Source organism: Pleurotus ostreatus (assembly GCF_014466165.1).
Source record: "Pleurotus ostreatus strain PC9 chromosome Unknown scaffold_8, whole genome shotgun sequence".
In the NCBI taxonomy this organism is placed as follows: Eukaryota; Fungi; Basidiomycota; class Agaricomycetes; order Agaricales; family Pleurotaceae; genus Pleurotus; species Pleurotus ostreatus.
The window spans coordinates 1,785,144-1,801,820 of NW_023503163.1; the positions used below are offsets into that span (position 1 = coordinate 1,785,144).

General features: G+C 49.9%; 6 protein-coding genes across 6 annotated transcripts; 4 read left to right on the forward strand and 2 right to left on the reverse strand.

Annotated features, from left to right (window-relative positions):
* Positions 1–72: 72 nt before the first annotated feature.
* On the forward strand, positions 73–1,949 carry ALG11 (asparagine-linked glycosylation protein; the record flags this gene model as incomplete). The annotated part of the gene is made up of 8 exons (XM_036780423.1): positions 73–224; positions 286–421; positions 472–643; positions 697–880; positions 929–1,216; positions 1,266–1,434; positions 1,490–1,612; positions 1,677–1,949. The coding sequence occupies 8 exons, from the start codon at positions 73–75 to the stop codon at positions 1,947–1,949; spliced, it is 1,497 nt and encodes a 498-aa protein (XP_036627806.1).
* Positions 1,950–2,604: 655 nt separating this feature from the next.
* Positions 2,605–3,202, forward strand: PC9H_010934 (uncharacterized protein; the record flags this gene model as incomplete). The annotated part of the gene is made up of 5 exons (XM_036780424.1): positions 2,605–2,763; positions 2,818–2,835; positions 2,904–2,909; positions 2,976–3,140; positions 3,194–3,202. The coding sequence occupies 5 exons, from the start codon at positions 2,605–2,607 to the stop codon at positions 3,200–3,202; spliced, it is 357 nt and encodes a 118-aa protein (XP_036627807.1).
* A 4,970-nt stretch (positions 3,203–8,172) lies between these two features.
* Positions 8,173–10,323, reverse strand: PC9H_010935 (uncharacterized protein; the record flags this gene model as incomplete). Its single annotated transcript, XM_036780425.1, has 1 exon — positions 8,173–10,323. The coding sequence occupies one exon, from the start codon at positions 10,321–10,323 to the stop codon at positions 8,173–8,175; it is 2,151 nt and encodes a 716-aa protein (XP_036627808.1).
* A 438-nt stretch (positions 10,324–10,761) lies between these two features.
* Positions 10,762–12,266, forward strand: PC9H_010936 (uncharacterized protein; the record flags this gene model as incomplete). Its single annotated transcript, XM_036780426.1, has 2 exons — positions 10,762–11,539; positions 11,590–12,266. The coding sequence occupies 2 exons, from the start codon at positions 10,762–10,764 to the stop codon at positions 12,264–12,266; spliced, it is 1,455 nt and encodes a 484-aa protein (XP_036627809.1).
* Positions 12,267–12,982: 716 nt separating this feature from the next.
* On the reverse strand, positions 12,983–13,978 carry PC9H_010937 (uncharacterized protein; the record flags this gene model as incomplete). Its single annotated transcript, XM_036780427.1, has 3 exons — positions 12,983–13,264; positions 13,317–13,438; positions 13,582–13,978. 3 exons carry the CDS (start codon positions 13,976–13,978, stop codon positions 12,983–12,985), a joined length of 801 nt encoding a protein of 266 aa, XP_036627810.1.
* A 1,740-nt stretch (positions 13,979–15,718) lies between these two features.
* Positions 15,719–16,160, forward strand: PC9H_010938 (uncharacterized protein; the record flags this gene model as incomplete). Its single annotated transcript, XM_036780428.1, has 3 exons — positions 15,719–15,763; positions 15,816–15,842; positions 15,888–16,160. 3 exons carry the CDS (start codon positions 15,719–15,721, stop codon positions 16,158–16,160), a joined length of 345 nt encoding a protein of 114 aa, XP_036627811.1.
* Between the last annotated feature and the right edge of the window lie 517 nt (positions 16,161–16,677).

Here is a 16,677-nt window from a genome sequence, read left to right on the forward strand (position 1 = left end):
TGACCGTGGGTAAGTCTCCTATCTGAGACTACGTGGTTGATTTCGAACTTCAAAGAGTTCAACTCCAAACTTATGATCATATTTGCTCTCATTCTGGTCTTGACTGTCCTCGGTGCCCTCAAAATATGCGGCATCTATCTGCGTGCTAGAAAGTCTTCCCAACGAGCTGGCCTCGGATCCGATGTATCCCTTAAGCGTATCATTGGCTTCTTCCACCCATACTGGTATGCCTGCGTCTGGTTCTACCCTTCTGGTTCGGCTTGAACGATCCAAGTAATGATACAGCAACGCTGGCGGCGGCGGAGAACGAGTGCTATGGACTGCGATAGCCGCAATGCAACACTCGGATCCGAATCTGCTATTCGTTGTGTATAGCGGGGACGTAGATGCTTCGAAGGAGGAAATTATTGCAAAGGCAAAGGTCAGCATCGAGAGAACTGTGCGTCGGGGCTCGCTGATGTGGGAGGGTAGTCACGGTTCGCCATTACTCTCGACCCATCAAGCCTCCATTTCGTGTTCTTGAAATCGAGGGTCCTGGTCGAAAGCACAACATGGCCGTACTTCACATTGCTGGGGCAGAGCTTGGGGTCGATGTACGTGGCCCTCGAGGCAATGGCATCTCTTCTGCCGGACCTCTACATCGGTATGTCGTCTACGTGTCCCTTCCGCTCGCTCGCACTGAGATGTCGCGCGCAGACACCATGGGCTATGCCTTCACATTCTTTGTCGTTTCGTGGCTATGCGGCGTACCGGCCGGTGCCTATGTGCACTACCCGACAATCAGCACCGACATGCTCGCGCGCGTGCGCTCGAGGAAGAAGTGGCACACGAATCAGAGCAGGGTCGCGGAGTCGAGCGTGCTGAGCGGCGTCAAGTTGCTGTAGGTTTCTCCGTGCTTTCTCGTGGGCGCTAACCCATTCGCGTCAAGCTACTACCGGCTGTTTATGTACTACTACGCGGCTGCGCTGCGGCAGGCGTCGTTTCTGATGGTGAACTCTTCGTGGACGAAAGCCCATGTGGACTCGATCCTCAAGCACTCGGACATCACGATCGATATACTGCACAAGCTCGTATTGTTTCCCTTCAAACTCATCTTGCCAGCCCACCAGAGTCCCGACAACGCGGCAATTGTCTACCCCCCCTGCGACACCAAGGAACTCGCTCAATTTCCGCTGGAAGGCCGGGAGCACACGATCTTGAGCATTGCGCAGTTCCGGTGAGTTTGGGGTTCGTCTCGGTGTTGACTCTTTATAGATTATCTTCAGACCCGAGAAAGATCATTCCATGCAGTTGCAAGCCTTTGCAGAGTTACTCCGCGAGCACCCGCAGTACGGCTCGTCGGCAAAGCTGGTTTTGATTGGTGGAGCGCGCAACGACGAAGACGAAGCCCGAGTGGGGGCATTGAAGGAAGAGACAACGAAGCTAGGGCTCCAAGTCCGTTCTATTCATATTCTTCTCGAATGGTCAATTTAATTCCCTTCTGCTCCAGGCAAACGTCGTGTTTGTGGTGAATGCCCCGTACCCAGCTATGCTGGAATGGCTCCGCAAGTGCAGCATCGGCGTGAACACGATGGTCGACGAGCATTTCGGGATCAATGTGGTGGAGTACATGGTGCGTCGCGCGTCAGCGGTGTATTCGGTTGTTCTGGTTTTGTACTGACAGGTGTTATAATCAGGCTGCCGGTGCGATTCCCGTAGCGCATGCGTCGGGCGGGCCGCTGAGGGATATCGTGGTGCCCCTTGAGGGCGAGCGCACAGGGTTCCATGCTACGTCGGCGGCGGAGTACGCGTCGGCATTTGATGCGGTCTTCGCGCTCTCGGAGGGAGACGAGATTGCGCTGCGGGCGAGGGCGAGGCGGTGGGCTGTGGGGCGGTTCTCAGAAGACGAGTTTGTGCGTGGGTGGCATGAGAGCGGGTGGAGGCGGTTCCTGGCGACACCAGATGCGTAGCCCCACATACAGTTTGTACATCTTGACATGATGTGTGCATCTCAGGCCGTACTTGAGTAAGAGTCCATGAACTAAGTTCACACAACATTCAAGCTGCATGTTGCTAACCCTTGTGTGTTTTGTTGAAGGCTCGTGTACACGCACCCTGAATTGACCCTGCATCGGGTGGTTGGCAGGCCTTCATGTGCATACACCAGGTCTTGAATATTTGAATGTGGCTACTTGAGAACTGGTGTATGGCATATGTTTTGTTACGGAGTGGCTAGGCATGAATATGAATGATTGATGAGCCTATCCTTATGTCTTGTCGCAGCTACCAACTCAGACACCAACTTCTTCATTAACTCTTCCTCAATACCCATCATGGCCAACCTTATTCGCTCCGCCAAGTCAGGCAGCGACTGGACTCTCAATAGTGACGTTCAGAGTAGACCTGAAACTGAAACTGAAACTGAAACTGAAACTGAAAGTCGTAAGCGCGCGAAAGTCGCAACCGCCCGTAGCCAAATAGATGACATAAGTGATCGGCAATGAGTTGGCAGCGCCACAGCAAACCATTGCCAACCTTGTTGTAAATGCATCGTCAACGCATTGCAGCTGCGTTATACCATGTAGTGCGCATACAGAGCATTCACATCGCTCCTTCCTATCCACCATGGCCCAACCTCCCTCCCTCCCCTCAACTTCTCCCTTGCCAATTCCAGCCTCACTCACCAAGATCACCTGGAGCCAGGAACTTACCTTTGTGCTGATCTTGCAAATGGAGAAGCCCGAGAATTTCAGAGTACTGTTCGGGAAACAGGACAAGGACAATGTATGTGACCCAGGCTCCACTTTTTTAATCTAGCTCATTTTCATCAGGAGAAAGGGTTGGAATAGTAAGAAGGTGAGTTAGCACAATATAAGTTAGAAAAGTATGCTGAATCTGCTCTCTATATGTTTCCGGAGGCATAGCAGATGGTGCGCAGTGATAACTGTGCAGGCAACAGGGGTACCCAGGGGAACTGATGATTCGATCTCCGCCAGCAATGGCTAATGGCTTTGCACTGTTTGGCTATGGGCGGTTGTGACTTTCACGCACTTATGACTTTCACTTTCAGTTTCAAGTCTACTCTGAACATCACTAATGACCTGGACTCCTACCACATCAGCCTCAATCAGATAGACCCCCTTGCGTTCTTTGGCGTACAGGTGTGTGAGGAGAAATTTTGATAAAGCTTTTCTAACGGTGTTGCACATCACAGGAGCTGTAAGGGCAACCTCAAGATGGCCGACAGCACAGGCCTAGCAGTGGGAGAATCCAAAGAGATGAATAAGACTAACTACAATGAGAGAGCTGCTCACCTAGCAGAGGGAGAATCCAAAGAGAACAGGATAAGGATTCTCCATGCTAGGAAGCGAAGTATATACTGTAGTAGCGTGGGAGGAATGAAGGGTAACTGTACAGTACACCAGCCACAAGTCCGAACAAATATCACAAGGTACCAGGGGGCATGTGATAATGAAGTGGAAGGGGAATGTACAGGAGTCATGCCAGCGACCTGGGGAAGTAAGGGCGAAGAGTAATGAAGTGGGGAAAGAGGACAGAGGTAACCCGGATGAGCCCCAAAGTGTATAGACAAGTCCGAGCAAGTCCGAAGTGTCCGAAGTGCAGGAAGACTCTGGAGTCACCAGACGTGGCTCAGATGCGTAAGGGGTGGGTGGAAAGGAAGTGGAAAGGAAAGGGAACAAAAGGGAACAAAGGGGAACAAAGGGAATGTAGGTAAGAGTCCATGGAATGGAGGAAAGGAGAGAAAATAGGAGTGTCCCCTTACAAGAACTCCTTGGAAAGCTATGTCAGAGTGGTGGCAAATTAGACATGTATGACGACTTCGTTTGCGGGAGCGACTACCTTGAGGCCATAATCAATGGCGATATTTTGGATGACAATACCTTACTGCTTTTCTCCATGGACAGTGTGCAGCTCTATCGCATGAAGCATTCAGAGTGTTGGTTATATATCTGGGTTATCATCAACCTTGATCTAGACAAGCACTACAAGATGTACTATGTCCTGCCAGCCGGCTCAATACCAGGTCCCAACTTGCTGAAGAATCTGGATTCATTTCTGTTCCCCTTGCTTTACCACCTCACTGCAATTCAGAATGAAGGTGGGCTCCATATCTGGGATGGTGGAAAGGCTTGACTCAGCTTGAGCTGCCTCCATTTGGTCTGTATCACAGCCAATTCAATTATGTTGGTGAAACTGGCTTGCTGGGTAGGCCACCTTGGGAAATTCACTTGTCACACCTTCTGCAGGCTTTCCGGTAGGCATAAACCTGGCGCGCCCCACTATTTGCTTTCTCTCCTTCGTCCCGATGGTCGCCAACCTGCAAACACCCACAGTGATATAAATACAGATACTGTAAGGGGACACCTCTATTTTCTCCTATTCCCCTGTCCCTCTTTCTTCCTCCTTGTTCCTTTCTCCTTTCCTTCATCCCACGGACTCTTACCTACATCCCTTTTGTTCCCCTTTGCTTCCTTTCCTTTCCACTTCCTTTCCGCCCACTCCCTTCGCAATCCAAGTCACGTCCGGTGACTCTGAAGTCTTCCCGCACTTTGGACACTTTGGACTCGCTCAGACTTGTCTATACACTTTGGGGCTCATCCGGGTTACCTCTGTCCTCTTTCCCCACTTCATTACTCTTCGCCCTTACTTCCCCAGGTCGCTGGCATGACTCCTGTACATTCCCCTTCCACTTCATTATCACATGCCCCCTGGTACCTTGTGATATTTGTTCGGACTTGTGGCTGGTGTACTGTACAGTTACCCTTCATTCCTCCCACGCTACTACAGTATATACTTCGCTTCCTAGCATGGAGAATCCTTATCCTGTTCTCTTTGGATTCTCCCTCTGCTAGGTGAGCAGCTCTCTCATTGTAGTTAGTCTTATTCATCTCTTTGGATTCTCCCACTGCTAGGCCTGTGCTGTCGGCCATCTTGAGGTTGCCCTTACAGATACACTTCCCAGTGGGTCAGCAACACACTTCTTTGAAAGTCTCCACTCAGTCATTGAGTCACCAAATCCAACTTGTTTTGAGTTACGCCATTGTGACTCTGGGCTATCTGGTGTTTCAATTTTCTTTGGTGTCAAACTCACTTTCCCTCCTCCCTTCTGTTTCACTGGTGATACTAAGCACCTTGATGGACTCAACCTTCCTGACCTCTTGATTGGACTCTTTGGCAGTGACAGTGACCTTATCAGCTCGACAGACCACATCAAAAATTGGGAATGGGCAGTGCTTCATGATATCAACACCTGGAAACAGCACAGCCAGCTTGTTGCCAATGCAAGGCCCTATCTTTCAAACTGCATTGAATGACCACCCCAAAATCCTTAAGAAAAGTTTTCAAGTGGATTCAAGGCCTCTGAGTACCTCGTCTATGTCTATGCATTATGTCCAGCTCTGCTTCACGGGATCCTTCCTCACACTTATTGGACTCATTTCTGCAAACTTGTCCGCACACTTTACCTTCTTTTGCTATGGTCTATCTCCACAGAAGCAGTATCAAAGGCTGACTGTAAGGGCAACCTCAAGATGGCCGACAGCACAGGCCTAGCAGAGGGAGAATCCAAAGATATGAATAGGACTAACTACAATACATGAGAGAGCTGCTCACCTAGCAGAGGGAGAATCCAAAGAGAACAGGATAAGGATTCTCCATGCTAGGAAGCGAAGTATATACTGTAGTAGCGTGGGAGGAATGAAGGGTAACTGTACAGTACACCAGCCACAGGTACGAACGAATATCACAAGGTACGAGGGGGCATGTGATAATGAAGTGGAAGGGGAATGTACAGGAGTCGTGCCAGCGACCTGGGGAAGTGGGGACAAGGAGTAATGAAGTGGGAAAGGAGGATAGAGGTAGCCCGGACGAGCCCCGAAGTGTATAGACGAGTCCGAGCGAGTCCGAGGTGTCCGAAGCGAGTCCGAGCGGGTCCGGAGTGCGGGAAGACTCCGGAGTCACCGGACGTGGCTCGGATGCGAAAGGAGTGGGCGGAAAGGAAGTGGAAAGGAAAGGAAGCGAAAAGGAACAAAGGGGAACAAAGGAAATGTAGGTAAGAGTCCATGGGATGAAGGAAAGGAGAGAAAATAGGAGTGTCCCCTTACACTGACCAACTCCTTCTTGGGTATTGTCTCAACTTTGAAGTACTTTATTATCAGTGATGCATGGACCGATTACACTTCATTTGGCCCTCCATTCACTTTCTCCTTCACTGCACACCTGAAACCCATTGTATAGGGCCAAATGTGCTCCTTGCACAGTGGGTGCTAGAACAGACTATTGGTAATCTAGGAGCTGAGATCCTCCAACATCAAAACCCATATGCAAATCTTGCTCAGCAGAGTCTTCTGTGTTGCCAACTCAATGTGTTCCACACTTTGGTTCCTGGATTTGTCAAAACTGAAGGGGAGAAGTCTTTGCATTTAACTCAAGACCTTGGTGACGGCTATGCTCTACTCCACAAAACTGAAGATGCATCACATTTTCTACACCCTGACTTGCATGAAGCCTTGGCCCTGCACCTGTATTTGATTAATAAACAGGTTGAGGTCGGCGTAGAGGATCTGCATATCTTTCAATGGAGGAAGTTACAGTTGCCAAATGGGCAAACAGCCTGTTCCTCTGGTCGAGCAGTTCTCATCAAAAACACCGCACTGATCTTGCAATGTCAAAGTTACAGTTAATGATGCTGTTTGTATCACTGAAGTCAAGTACTATTTCAAATACCAGGCCAACGGAATCACACATGCCCTTGCTATGATCACTCTCTATGGAATTCCAGATCCTGCTATACATGCAGATTCATTTGGCACACTATGGATATGTGATTTTCCCGCAGGGCCGAGTCTTCATGTAGTCAACGCAAAGTCTGTGGACATGGCAATAGTGTTAAGAGCCACACTCGCAGGGGGCTCGGGATATGCGGACTCGCAGGTGTGCAGTTCCATGTAGATGTGCGGAGGGGAAACGAGGGGAGCAAGGACGTACGGGCTTGGCTTCAGCTACTGGCTGCGCCTCCCACACTCTTGCGTGCCCTGTATTTCCAGGAGGAGTCCTACGCGGGTACCGAGGGTACGGGCAGAGGCAAAGGGATGCAACGGGGGAACCTCAATAGAGAGGCGAGGAATGCAAGTGCAGAAAGAACTAATATTCAAACTAAGGCAACTGTATGTACAGTACAGGAATATATACTGGGGAACATGCGGCGTCCGCACGTTCACAAAACAGCAATGAGCCCGGTCATAGTAAGTACAGTGTGCTTGGATATGTACTTAGTCTGTAATCCGAGAAGTCCGAGTGGCCGCGTGTATACGTGGCCCGAGCCCATAGCCAGGAACGCATGTGAATGCGTCCCTAGTAGCCCCTAAGGGGCCTCCTGGATGTGCCTATAACAACTTATACTTTCAATGAATTCATGCTGGAATCCCCGACACTTTTGAGATCACACCAAGAAGCCATATTCAAAGTAATCTCATCCGTCATATTGGAGAAAACAGGGAAATATAATGGATTTTAATCATATTTACTGCATAACTACATTGGTGTTATGTACTATATAGGCACTTAGTTTAATCACAATGTAATCGCGGGGGGGGGCCATTGGATTATGTCACCAGTGTAAGGAGAGCAAAAGAGGAAACAGAAAACAATCAACAGGAAGAGAACAATCATATAATGAAACAAGTAAGTACAAATAGAGAACAGCCAATAGGAAGAGCCGTCTGGCCAATGAAAGGTAGCTTCTACAACTTTTTAAAAGCTTAGCTGGTATTAGCGACCCTCCATTCCATTCTGGTCTTGCAATAGAAGTGTCAAGGATAGACTAGAAGGACGCAACTCACGAGCCTTTGACAGCCTCCTCGGTCAATTGCCTGTTTCCAATGATGGAGAGAATGAGAACCTCCAATTCTGCATAGCTTATGGAAAGAGGTCTGCTCGTTCTTCTATTTCAACCAGTATTAACTAAGGTGCAAGAGATTGGTATCCTGTTCTAAATATTCTGTAAGTCCATTAAGCAAGTAGTAATGTAAATTTTGCTCCAGGGAGTTGGTGAATTCGCGGCATCAACTTTTCGCAACGAACTACAATAGCGTTCCACGGAGATAGATGTAGATCATGAATTGCAGATATACTGACGGGTGTGGGGAGGAGCCTGAAGGTCCTTCGAGGGGCTTACCCCTCATTCCTGGAATTCCATCCACCCCGTGAGCTCTGGTCTCCTCGAGAACTGCGATAGCCTCCACGGTTGTCCAAGTCATAGCTGCGGGAGCTTCTACGATCCTGGGAGCCGTTCGAATCGAAGCTACGGGAAGGGTGTTGGCCACGATACGAGCCGTCGCCGCCCTCACCGCCTCGAACATGACCTCGGCTTTCCCAGGAGGGGCGGGAGTGCGAAGAGGAGGGGCGAGAGTATGAGGAAGACGACGAGCGAGGGGATGAGAATGAGCTGCGGGAGTTGAACCTGCCGGAAGGTTTGGAGCCACCACGATCCCTGAGACCAAGACGGTCCAACATCGTCGGACTGATGTGAGGAGGGGCTTGCAAGCCCATGGCATCAACGGCCCAGTCCTTGCAACCCTCCAGAATTTCACCCTTCCTTATGCGAAGTTCTTGGGCATGTCCCACATAGAATCCAAGGAGTGACATGAAGGTCTCCTCAATGTCCGACGGATCCACCTTCGCCAACAAATCGGAGGCAGTACGATCGACATCTGCCAGAATGGGGGCAAGGGGCTGGGTGGAGAAGATGTTCGATTTACGAGGTACGTTCGCGTCGTCGAAAAAGGCGGTCGGGTTTGCATCGTGTTTGGCTGCGAGCTCAGTTACTTGGGCTTTCAGTTCGTTGACGGTGAGAGGTTTGAGAGGCACTTTGGTAAGCTGCCATGTAACGAAACTGACTTCCCAAGGGAGAAGAACGAGGTCGCCGCGGCCATTAGTACGTCCAGCACGGCCGGTTCGCCCAACTCGATGCACATATTGCTCAGCACCCGACGGTATACCGACTTGAATAACGCGCGTTACGCCAGGATAGTCTACTCCACGAGCAGAAACATCTGACGTGATGAGAACCGACGCACCAGAAGTGTCAGCCCTAAACGCGTCAGAGGTCCGTGTACGAGACTCCTGGGCACGCTTTGAGTGCAGTTCGAAGACACGCGTATTGCGGCCAGCAGGTAGGCATTGGCGAGCGACGTCACGAAGAATGTTGGCGAACATCACGGTCATCTTTGTCGTAGGGAAGAAGATAATGGCTTTAGAGGACCCTGGGTTGGTGAGTTGATCGTGAGCGAGGAGACGTAAGACAGTTGGAATCTGATGGGCTGCCGTAGGGAGCACAGTGTGGTATTGGGGTACATGTGCGTGGACGGGAGACGGGTCTGAGCCAGAGACACAATTGATGTACGCGTGATTGTCCGATAGGAATGACTTTGCAATTTGTTGAACTGCAGAAGAGACCGTGGCGGAGAACAGGAACGTCTGACGCTCGGGTGAAGAGGGAAGGAACCTTTTGATAGATTCAATGTCTTCACGGAATCCTAGATCAAGCAACGTATCTGCTTCGTCGAGAATGAGCATGGGTGTATTTTCTAGACCGTGCGCGACCTCTGATTCGCTCTGCAGTACGTCACGTAGACGGCCAGGTGTGCCCACGACAATATCCCTGCGACCTCTCGCCCATTCGCGCATTTGCTGGCGTTTGCTCATGCCTCCAACGAATAGCCGAACCTCGAAGCCTTCGTGGTGGTGAGTCAGTTTGATGGCTTCGTTAGCAATTTGGGTGGCCAGCTCGCGTGTGGGACTAATGATCAGCGTGCCAGCATGTCGACGAGCGAATGCTCTCCGCGCCCTATCCTCCAAGTGTTTGTCAGACTTGACACCAGCGTCGATTACTGCCTGCTTGCCGGCACGTTCAATGGCCGCTAACCGTGCTTCAACAGCTGGAACTAAGAATGCGAGAGTTTTCCCAGTACCCGTTCTTGCGCGAACGAGTAAATCTCGAGTCGGAGGGTCGGGATCCTCGGCATCAGGGGGAGCGATAAGTCCAGGAAGTTGATCAAGGACGTCGGCCTGAACTTTAGTCATCTTGTCGTATTTGTAGGGCTTCACCGTGAGGGCTTTGAGCGTATCGTGCTGTATTCGCCCTTTTAGAGATTTCCATTCTGGTAGGTCCGATACTACGCCGGTGCTCTGCCCCGGTTGAGAAGGAGGTATAGGTGACTGGGTGCCATTATTGGTCGTCGTCTCTGTCTCGATGGCAGCTGCCGTAGACTCGGTTCGATATCGATAGAAAAGACCGTTGTGTGCCCCAACTGTCAAGTGCATACGCGGTCAGAACATGGACTTTCTGCGACTTTTTTACAACAAAAAAAAAGGATATCCGAGACGACTATCGTCTCTGGAGTACCAAGCTGGCTCGGGTACAACCTGTGCAAAGACAGATGGTCCCGAGTCGGCAAAAGCGCAAAAGTCGAGAGCAGAGGAAAAACTCACTTTTCTGCAGCCCAGAAGCTACTCGCACCGAAGAACCTAGAGACAAGACTCTACATCGACACGAACGCGACGCAGAGAGCCATGTAGATAACATGGTCATAGAAGGGGAAACCGGTCAACTTCCTGGAGGAGGAAGTGATAGTTGATGGTATGAAGTCGAGAAGTTCACGAATCGCCACTAAACGGCGCTTAGTCTATTTGTACTTGCTTAGGAAAAGACCAGCGCCTGTGGCCCCTGTACCCTTGGACTTGTACCATCACCAACGGCCTATGGATTATCGAAAACCACAGGCAGCCTCTAGAAATGGTAGGCCACTAGACAACACATTTAGACGTCGTTCCGGCCGCCACCCTCCTAGTGGCACCTTCATTGCTGGTGGCCATTCGACGGACGATGGACCGTCTTGCTACGAGCGACCTCTGCAAGGAAACGGGCCCGCCCTTGGGGACACATTCACATCTATTCACTTAACGCCACGTCTACCAACAAGAGAACACTCTCATTCTTCTATGTTCTCCGATGTCACAAGAGTGTCGCAAATTGTGCGTTTACCCACACCTGACTTCACAACTGGACCCAATCTCCGCTCGGTGACTGGAACTTTCCGGAGCTATCTCAGCCGTGGTCTTAGCTTTGTCTCCATTCCTGCGCAACAGCCTGCTGGATTTCTATCGCGCCAGCCTTCCGCCAGTTCCGCGTACAGTCGTAGCACCGTGTGCATCGACGATCACGAACAGAAGTCTACGTCTGCATCTGGAGAAGGCAACTCTCTTATCCGGGATATTGGAACAACTAGCAAATTTACAAATAAATGGCCCTGCCCAAAGTCTGTCAGCACATCCACTATTGATCTCCATCCTAAGCTGTTCTCCTTCGAGCTCACCAAGGAGAAGGACCTCCCATCGACTTTGAAGCAAGCAAACGGCCTGGGCATAGAAACGCTCGGCCGGTGGAATAAGTTCAAATGGGCGCTGATTCTTTCCGTGCTATTACTACTCTCGTACAGCTGTGTATTGGCTACAGCAGCGATATCAACCTGGTTTAGGAGTACGTCTTTGCATTACTTCGTCAGTGAACATTGGTTGACCTTGACGTAGCGTGGAATCTATCAGATGTGATCTACGTCGCAGATAACGATATTCTTGTGCTTGCCACTATAGCTGCCGCCATCCTGCTATTTACTTTCATCCTTGGCTTCACCGGGGTCATTCTGAACTCGCGGCCCATCCTTGCGGTTTACACTCTGCTCCTTTGGCCATCTCTCGTATCTATCCTCGTCATTGGGTATACCAGTTACAAACGGAGCGCTTTCTCCCTCGATAGAAAATTACAGCGCGCGTGGAGTCAGGACTACACGGAGGTAGGAAGAGTAATGATTCAAAACTCGCTACAATGCTGCGGATGGTTTAATGCTCTTCATCAAGCGACCATGAGCAATCGATGTTACCCACGCACCTCCTTACCTGGATGCAAGTCGGCATTGTTATCATTCGAGAAGGCCCATCTAGAAACGATCTGGAAAATCATCTTCGGATTAATCATTCCAGCGCACATCCTGAATATTTTCGTTGCTCTGCTTTGCTCGAATCATGTTACGGAAACGTTTGGGAAGGGGATCACGCCGAAGGGGTATCGATTGACGGTAGATGACGTGAAAAGAGATAAGGACGAGCTCATGGAGAAATATGGAATCGGGAGGGCAAGCGTGCTAGCACGACCCACGTATGCAAGAGCTGGCTGTAGCAGAGGAGTGCATAGGGAAGATAGAGGGTGATGTTTTCTCCCCTCAGCGTGTCGTATAATTTATAACCACGTTGGCTGGGAAAGTGTGCATTGCAGGATTCGTACTGGCTCAGAGAGCGCAAGAATTCAGCCTCTTTTGTAGCGTGAAACTCCTCCTCTTACATTTTACTCGATACGGTCGACGGTCGATAAATGAATCACGGCGTCGCTAAGGCCCCTTCAAATATTGTGTCAATCTTCTACGAAGATGGTACATACAAGGCCGTAAATCGGTACTGACGAATCGGAGCCGATCCGGTGTGTGTGCAGTTCCTTTCCCCTTTTGTGACGGAAATAATTGGCATCCCGCCAGCGTTGTTACTGCGCAGTACATTCTGCGTGGTACACCGTCAGGGCCTGGGAGGCTTGGAAGTGACACCGTGGAGCCCTTTTCCCATGGGGCTGCAACTTTGGGCCTTGGTAAACCCAGATAACCGTGGTTTACGATGCCACTTTACTTCCACGTATGATATGATGAGTAATGCCATTGTTTGGTCCCATAATTTGAGAAAACGCCACGGACTCAAGTTCTCCAGATAGATGATAGTGAACAAACTTGTGGCAAGGAAATAGAAGTGCTTAGAGTCAGAGACAAGGAGGTTTGAGACAAAGGGATTGCATAAATGAACGTAAGTAGATACGCCCGAATGATTCCATCAGACATGAAACTTGGAAGTACCTCGTGGATCAAAGCCCGAGCAACGTCCTTTAATGCGCCCGGACACTTGTGTTGAAGCCGCCTTTGAGCTGGCGATGCAACGCCCACCCCTTGACATTGTCGAAGTCCCTACACCTGTGAACAACATCGTTGCGAATGCGTGACTGCTGTGTTGCTTCATCCCACTGCCAGACGAGTAGGCTGACGTCGGACGAGCACATGAGGGACTGGCGGATAGAGTCGATGCAGTGGCTGGCGTATTGTTGGTTGTCTCCAAGGGAAATGCGCGCATCGGGATAGTGGTCAGAGTATATAGTTTGACGGATACGGTCCTAAGTGATGGGTGTTAGCTATAGGCAGCCAGGTTTTAAAATATGAGCTTACTAAACAGCGAAGTTGATGAAAGACGTCGAGCTCTACGATGTAGTGCCCTTCATCGCCTGGGATTGGCACTGTTGCGTTGGGCAACTTGGCTGCTTCGTATCTCGAAATACGAGACATACCAACTGTAAAGCATGGTCATGAGTTACTAAGCTGTAATGTGGTCCTGTAGCCAGCTCGCATACGGGATGATCCCTTGAAGGAGGATCGTCGATGTCCTGCGCAACGATCCCGTATGCAGGCTGGTAGCAGGGCGGGACATACGTACGGCTGTATAGGTCTCGCCATCGTTGGTCTAGTTCCTTCGACGGCGGAGCCTGGAATAGAGAGAGGTCTTGATTGAACCCTCCCACAAAGCTTTGGTAGTTGTATGAAATAGCGTCGTTCACGGGAGCTAAATGGAGCGGTCGAGAATAATCAGCATCGGGGTAGAACAGATAGAATGGAGAATATGCACAGTATGGGGCCTTTTCTTCATTAATAGCAGCGTACGCCATAAAAGCAGCAAAGCCGATGGTTTCGACGACGATGATGACCCAGAGGAACGTAGGCGAAATGAGTAGGCGAAGAAATGGACACCTTTGACATAGGGATCGTGGAGGAAGATTTTCTTCCTCCTCATTTTCTTCGAGGAGAGCGACGTTTTCCTCGTCTGAGACCAGCATGGTGTAGGGCATGGTAGCTTGTCGGAATAACAACGGTGCGATGATCCAGGAAGTTTTATTTATTGATGTGCTGCGGAAATCACAAAATCAGTATTTTACGCACGACAGCTTTCTCCATCTGAAGCCACCTTGGCGTAGGACACGAGGTGACCTGCTAGAATGTCCCTGGAAGCTTCCTTTATCCGAAGAGATGCTGCGGAAATTACAGAGTAAACGGGGCATATGGTGCCAATTCGGAGCGCGAATGTGTTCACGCGATTCACAGTTTCCTAGGTTGGATAGGGACTCTCTACACGCCAATCATTCAGTGATAAAGGTAAGAGAAAAGTCAGGTTATCGGCCTATATGCTCACCAGAGTACTGGTACATCATCGCGACGGCTGCGGCCCTGTGAATTCAAAACATCCGGACACTCGAGACCACTGGGTACGTAACTTGAATCACTGAACAATTGGTGCTCGGACTGACAGTCAGGGCACGAGAATTTGGAATTGTTCTAACTGAACTTGGGTTGGTGATAGCCTGGTCAAACGCACAGTGACATTCAGCTTTGATCAACAATGATAATAGTAGCGCTTGCCTTTCATGGGAAATAGGTAGCCTGGCTCGATTTGGGCTCGAGTGATTTGAAGCCTTGAATGCATAGTTCGATTGCAGTGTGGCTGTGAAGTGGTACAGACCCAAGTTGTTGTTCGGTGCAATGATGGCTCGATTTTTGGTTCCACCGCCAGATAAGTGGAACTTGGAAACTTGCAACGTTGAACCTTCGCGGTGGTCGAAAAGCAATTATTCAAACTCAGCAGGGGCGCCAAGTACGGTGACCAGTCTACAATACTATGCTTCATCAATGCTTCGTACCCCATCACTACTTCGTACCCCTTGAATTACTCACCCATTGTCTCCTCCCCTGCTAAGATATTCTCGGAATGTGATGTAGCAATGCCTACGCACGCATTCGTACCACTTTGAAGCAATACACGACCATATTTCAAACGGTAGAATCTTGGCTGGTGCCACGCTCTGCCGCAGAAGCCGCTGCGGACAATGAATCTGGGATTGATTTATCCTACGTGAGTTCCAATACCTTTTCCGCTCGTCCCTGTGATCGCCAAGTCGGAGTGCAACACTGTGACGTGACGTTTGTGACGCTACGAAGTAGTGATGGGGTACGAAGCATTGATGAAGCATAGTATACCCACGACGTTCTCCCCGCCCTGGATATGCCAGGTCCTTGCAAATTCTGTCGCGGTAAAGAAACAGGCGCAAAGGCCTTTTTATTGACTTGCTCACGTTGCTCTGCCTCTTGGCACCATAGTAAGTGATCTACTAAATAGTAGAGATATTGCAAAAAGTCGAAGGCTGATGGCAAAGACGGACAGATTGCCATACGCCTGCCCTCTCAGCTGTGGAGCTCACCGCGCTTCTCAAGGCGTCCAACAGAGATGATCATATAAGAGGTATACAGAGTTGGACTTGCAACAGATGCCTCAACCAACGCAATTCAACAGCAGTCCAAGTGGGTACTGTGATGATGGCACTGGCATAAAGCTCTAGATTAAAGAGAAACTAATCCAGGGCATCTTCAGTATTGACGACAGTGATGATGATATCATGATCATTGCAGAAGTAAGGGCATCATACCGTCGTATTAGTCTTTCTGGTAATTGATCAGCCCGCTCCGGTATATCTCTCTAGAAGCTTACCCTGCCAAATCAAGGGGAGACGATATTGGACCTGACAATGTCTGATGATGACGGCGTTGCAGTGGAGATTGCAGACAACAGCGTGAGCTATGCCGCCCACGTATTAGTACAGACTAATTATAGTCTTTTTGCAGCCAATAGTAATCGACTCTGATCCGGCGGTGAGTTTGGTTTAGAGCACTGGAACAAGTCCTGAGTATCACTAGTCCATTCGGGGCTCCTCTATATCTTCCCCTACCATGGACAACCGGCAACAAACCCTCAACAAAACGACTCAAAGGCCAGCCCAAAACTCTTCCCTCGTCAATCCCTTCATGGAGTGGCTAAACATGGATAAGATGTCTCCTTTCGCCGTCGAAGCGGATCGGGCCTGGTCGAAACGAAAGGCCGTCACCCGCCGAACCCATCGGCCACGGAAAGCTACCGCTCGAGAATTGGATTCAGCGGCGAACTATACCTTTTTCTTCACAAATCTGTAGAGATGCCGCCCCAAGTTACATTACTAAAATGTACGTCTTCTGTGCTTACCTGCCGCGTACTGGTGCTAAAAGGTTCAGCAGAAGGCGTTGATTGATTGAACAACCAAGTCTTGTGAGTGCTTCCTCAAACCGTTCAAGTAAGGTTCTTGCTAGCATCTGCAAGATCCTCCTGCTTGCAATTCATGTGTTGTTAGCGATGGTGACCCTCTATCTACGCAGAAAAGGCATGGTCTTTCGAGCTCATCCTTCTAGGGAACAATTGGTGTGAAAAGTACCGCCCCTGACTTGTACGATATTCCTCGCTGTCTTACCTGCACCCTGGTAGTGTCATCTGGCGGTGGCTTAACAGCAGATGTGGAATGTAAGCTCCAAACATTGGGCACTCGAGTTCTGCATGCCAACAACACTCAGTAGACAATGGCGGGGCGGACACCAGGTCACCACTATTGACGTGTGAGTAAGTCGAGGTGTCAGCGTCCTGTTATATCTTCGGACGGCGACGTTCGGGCCAGATACC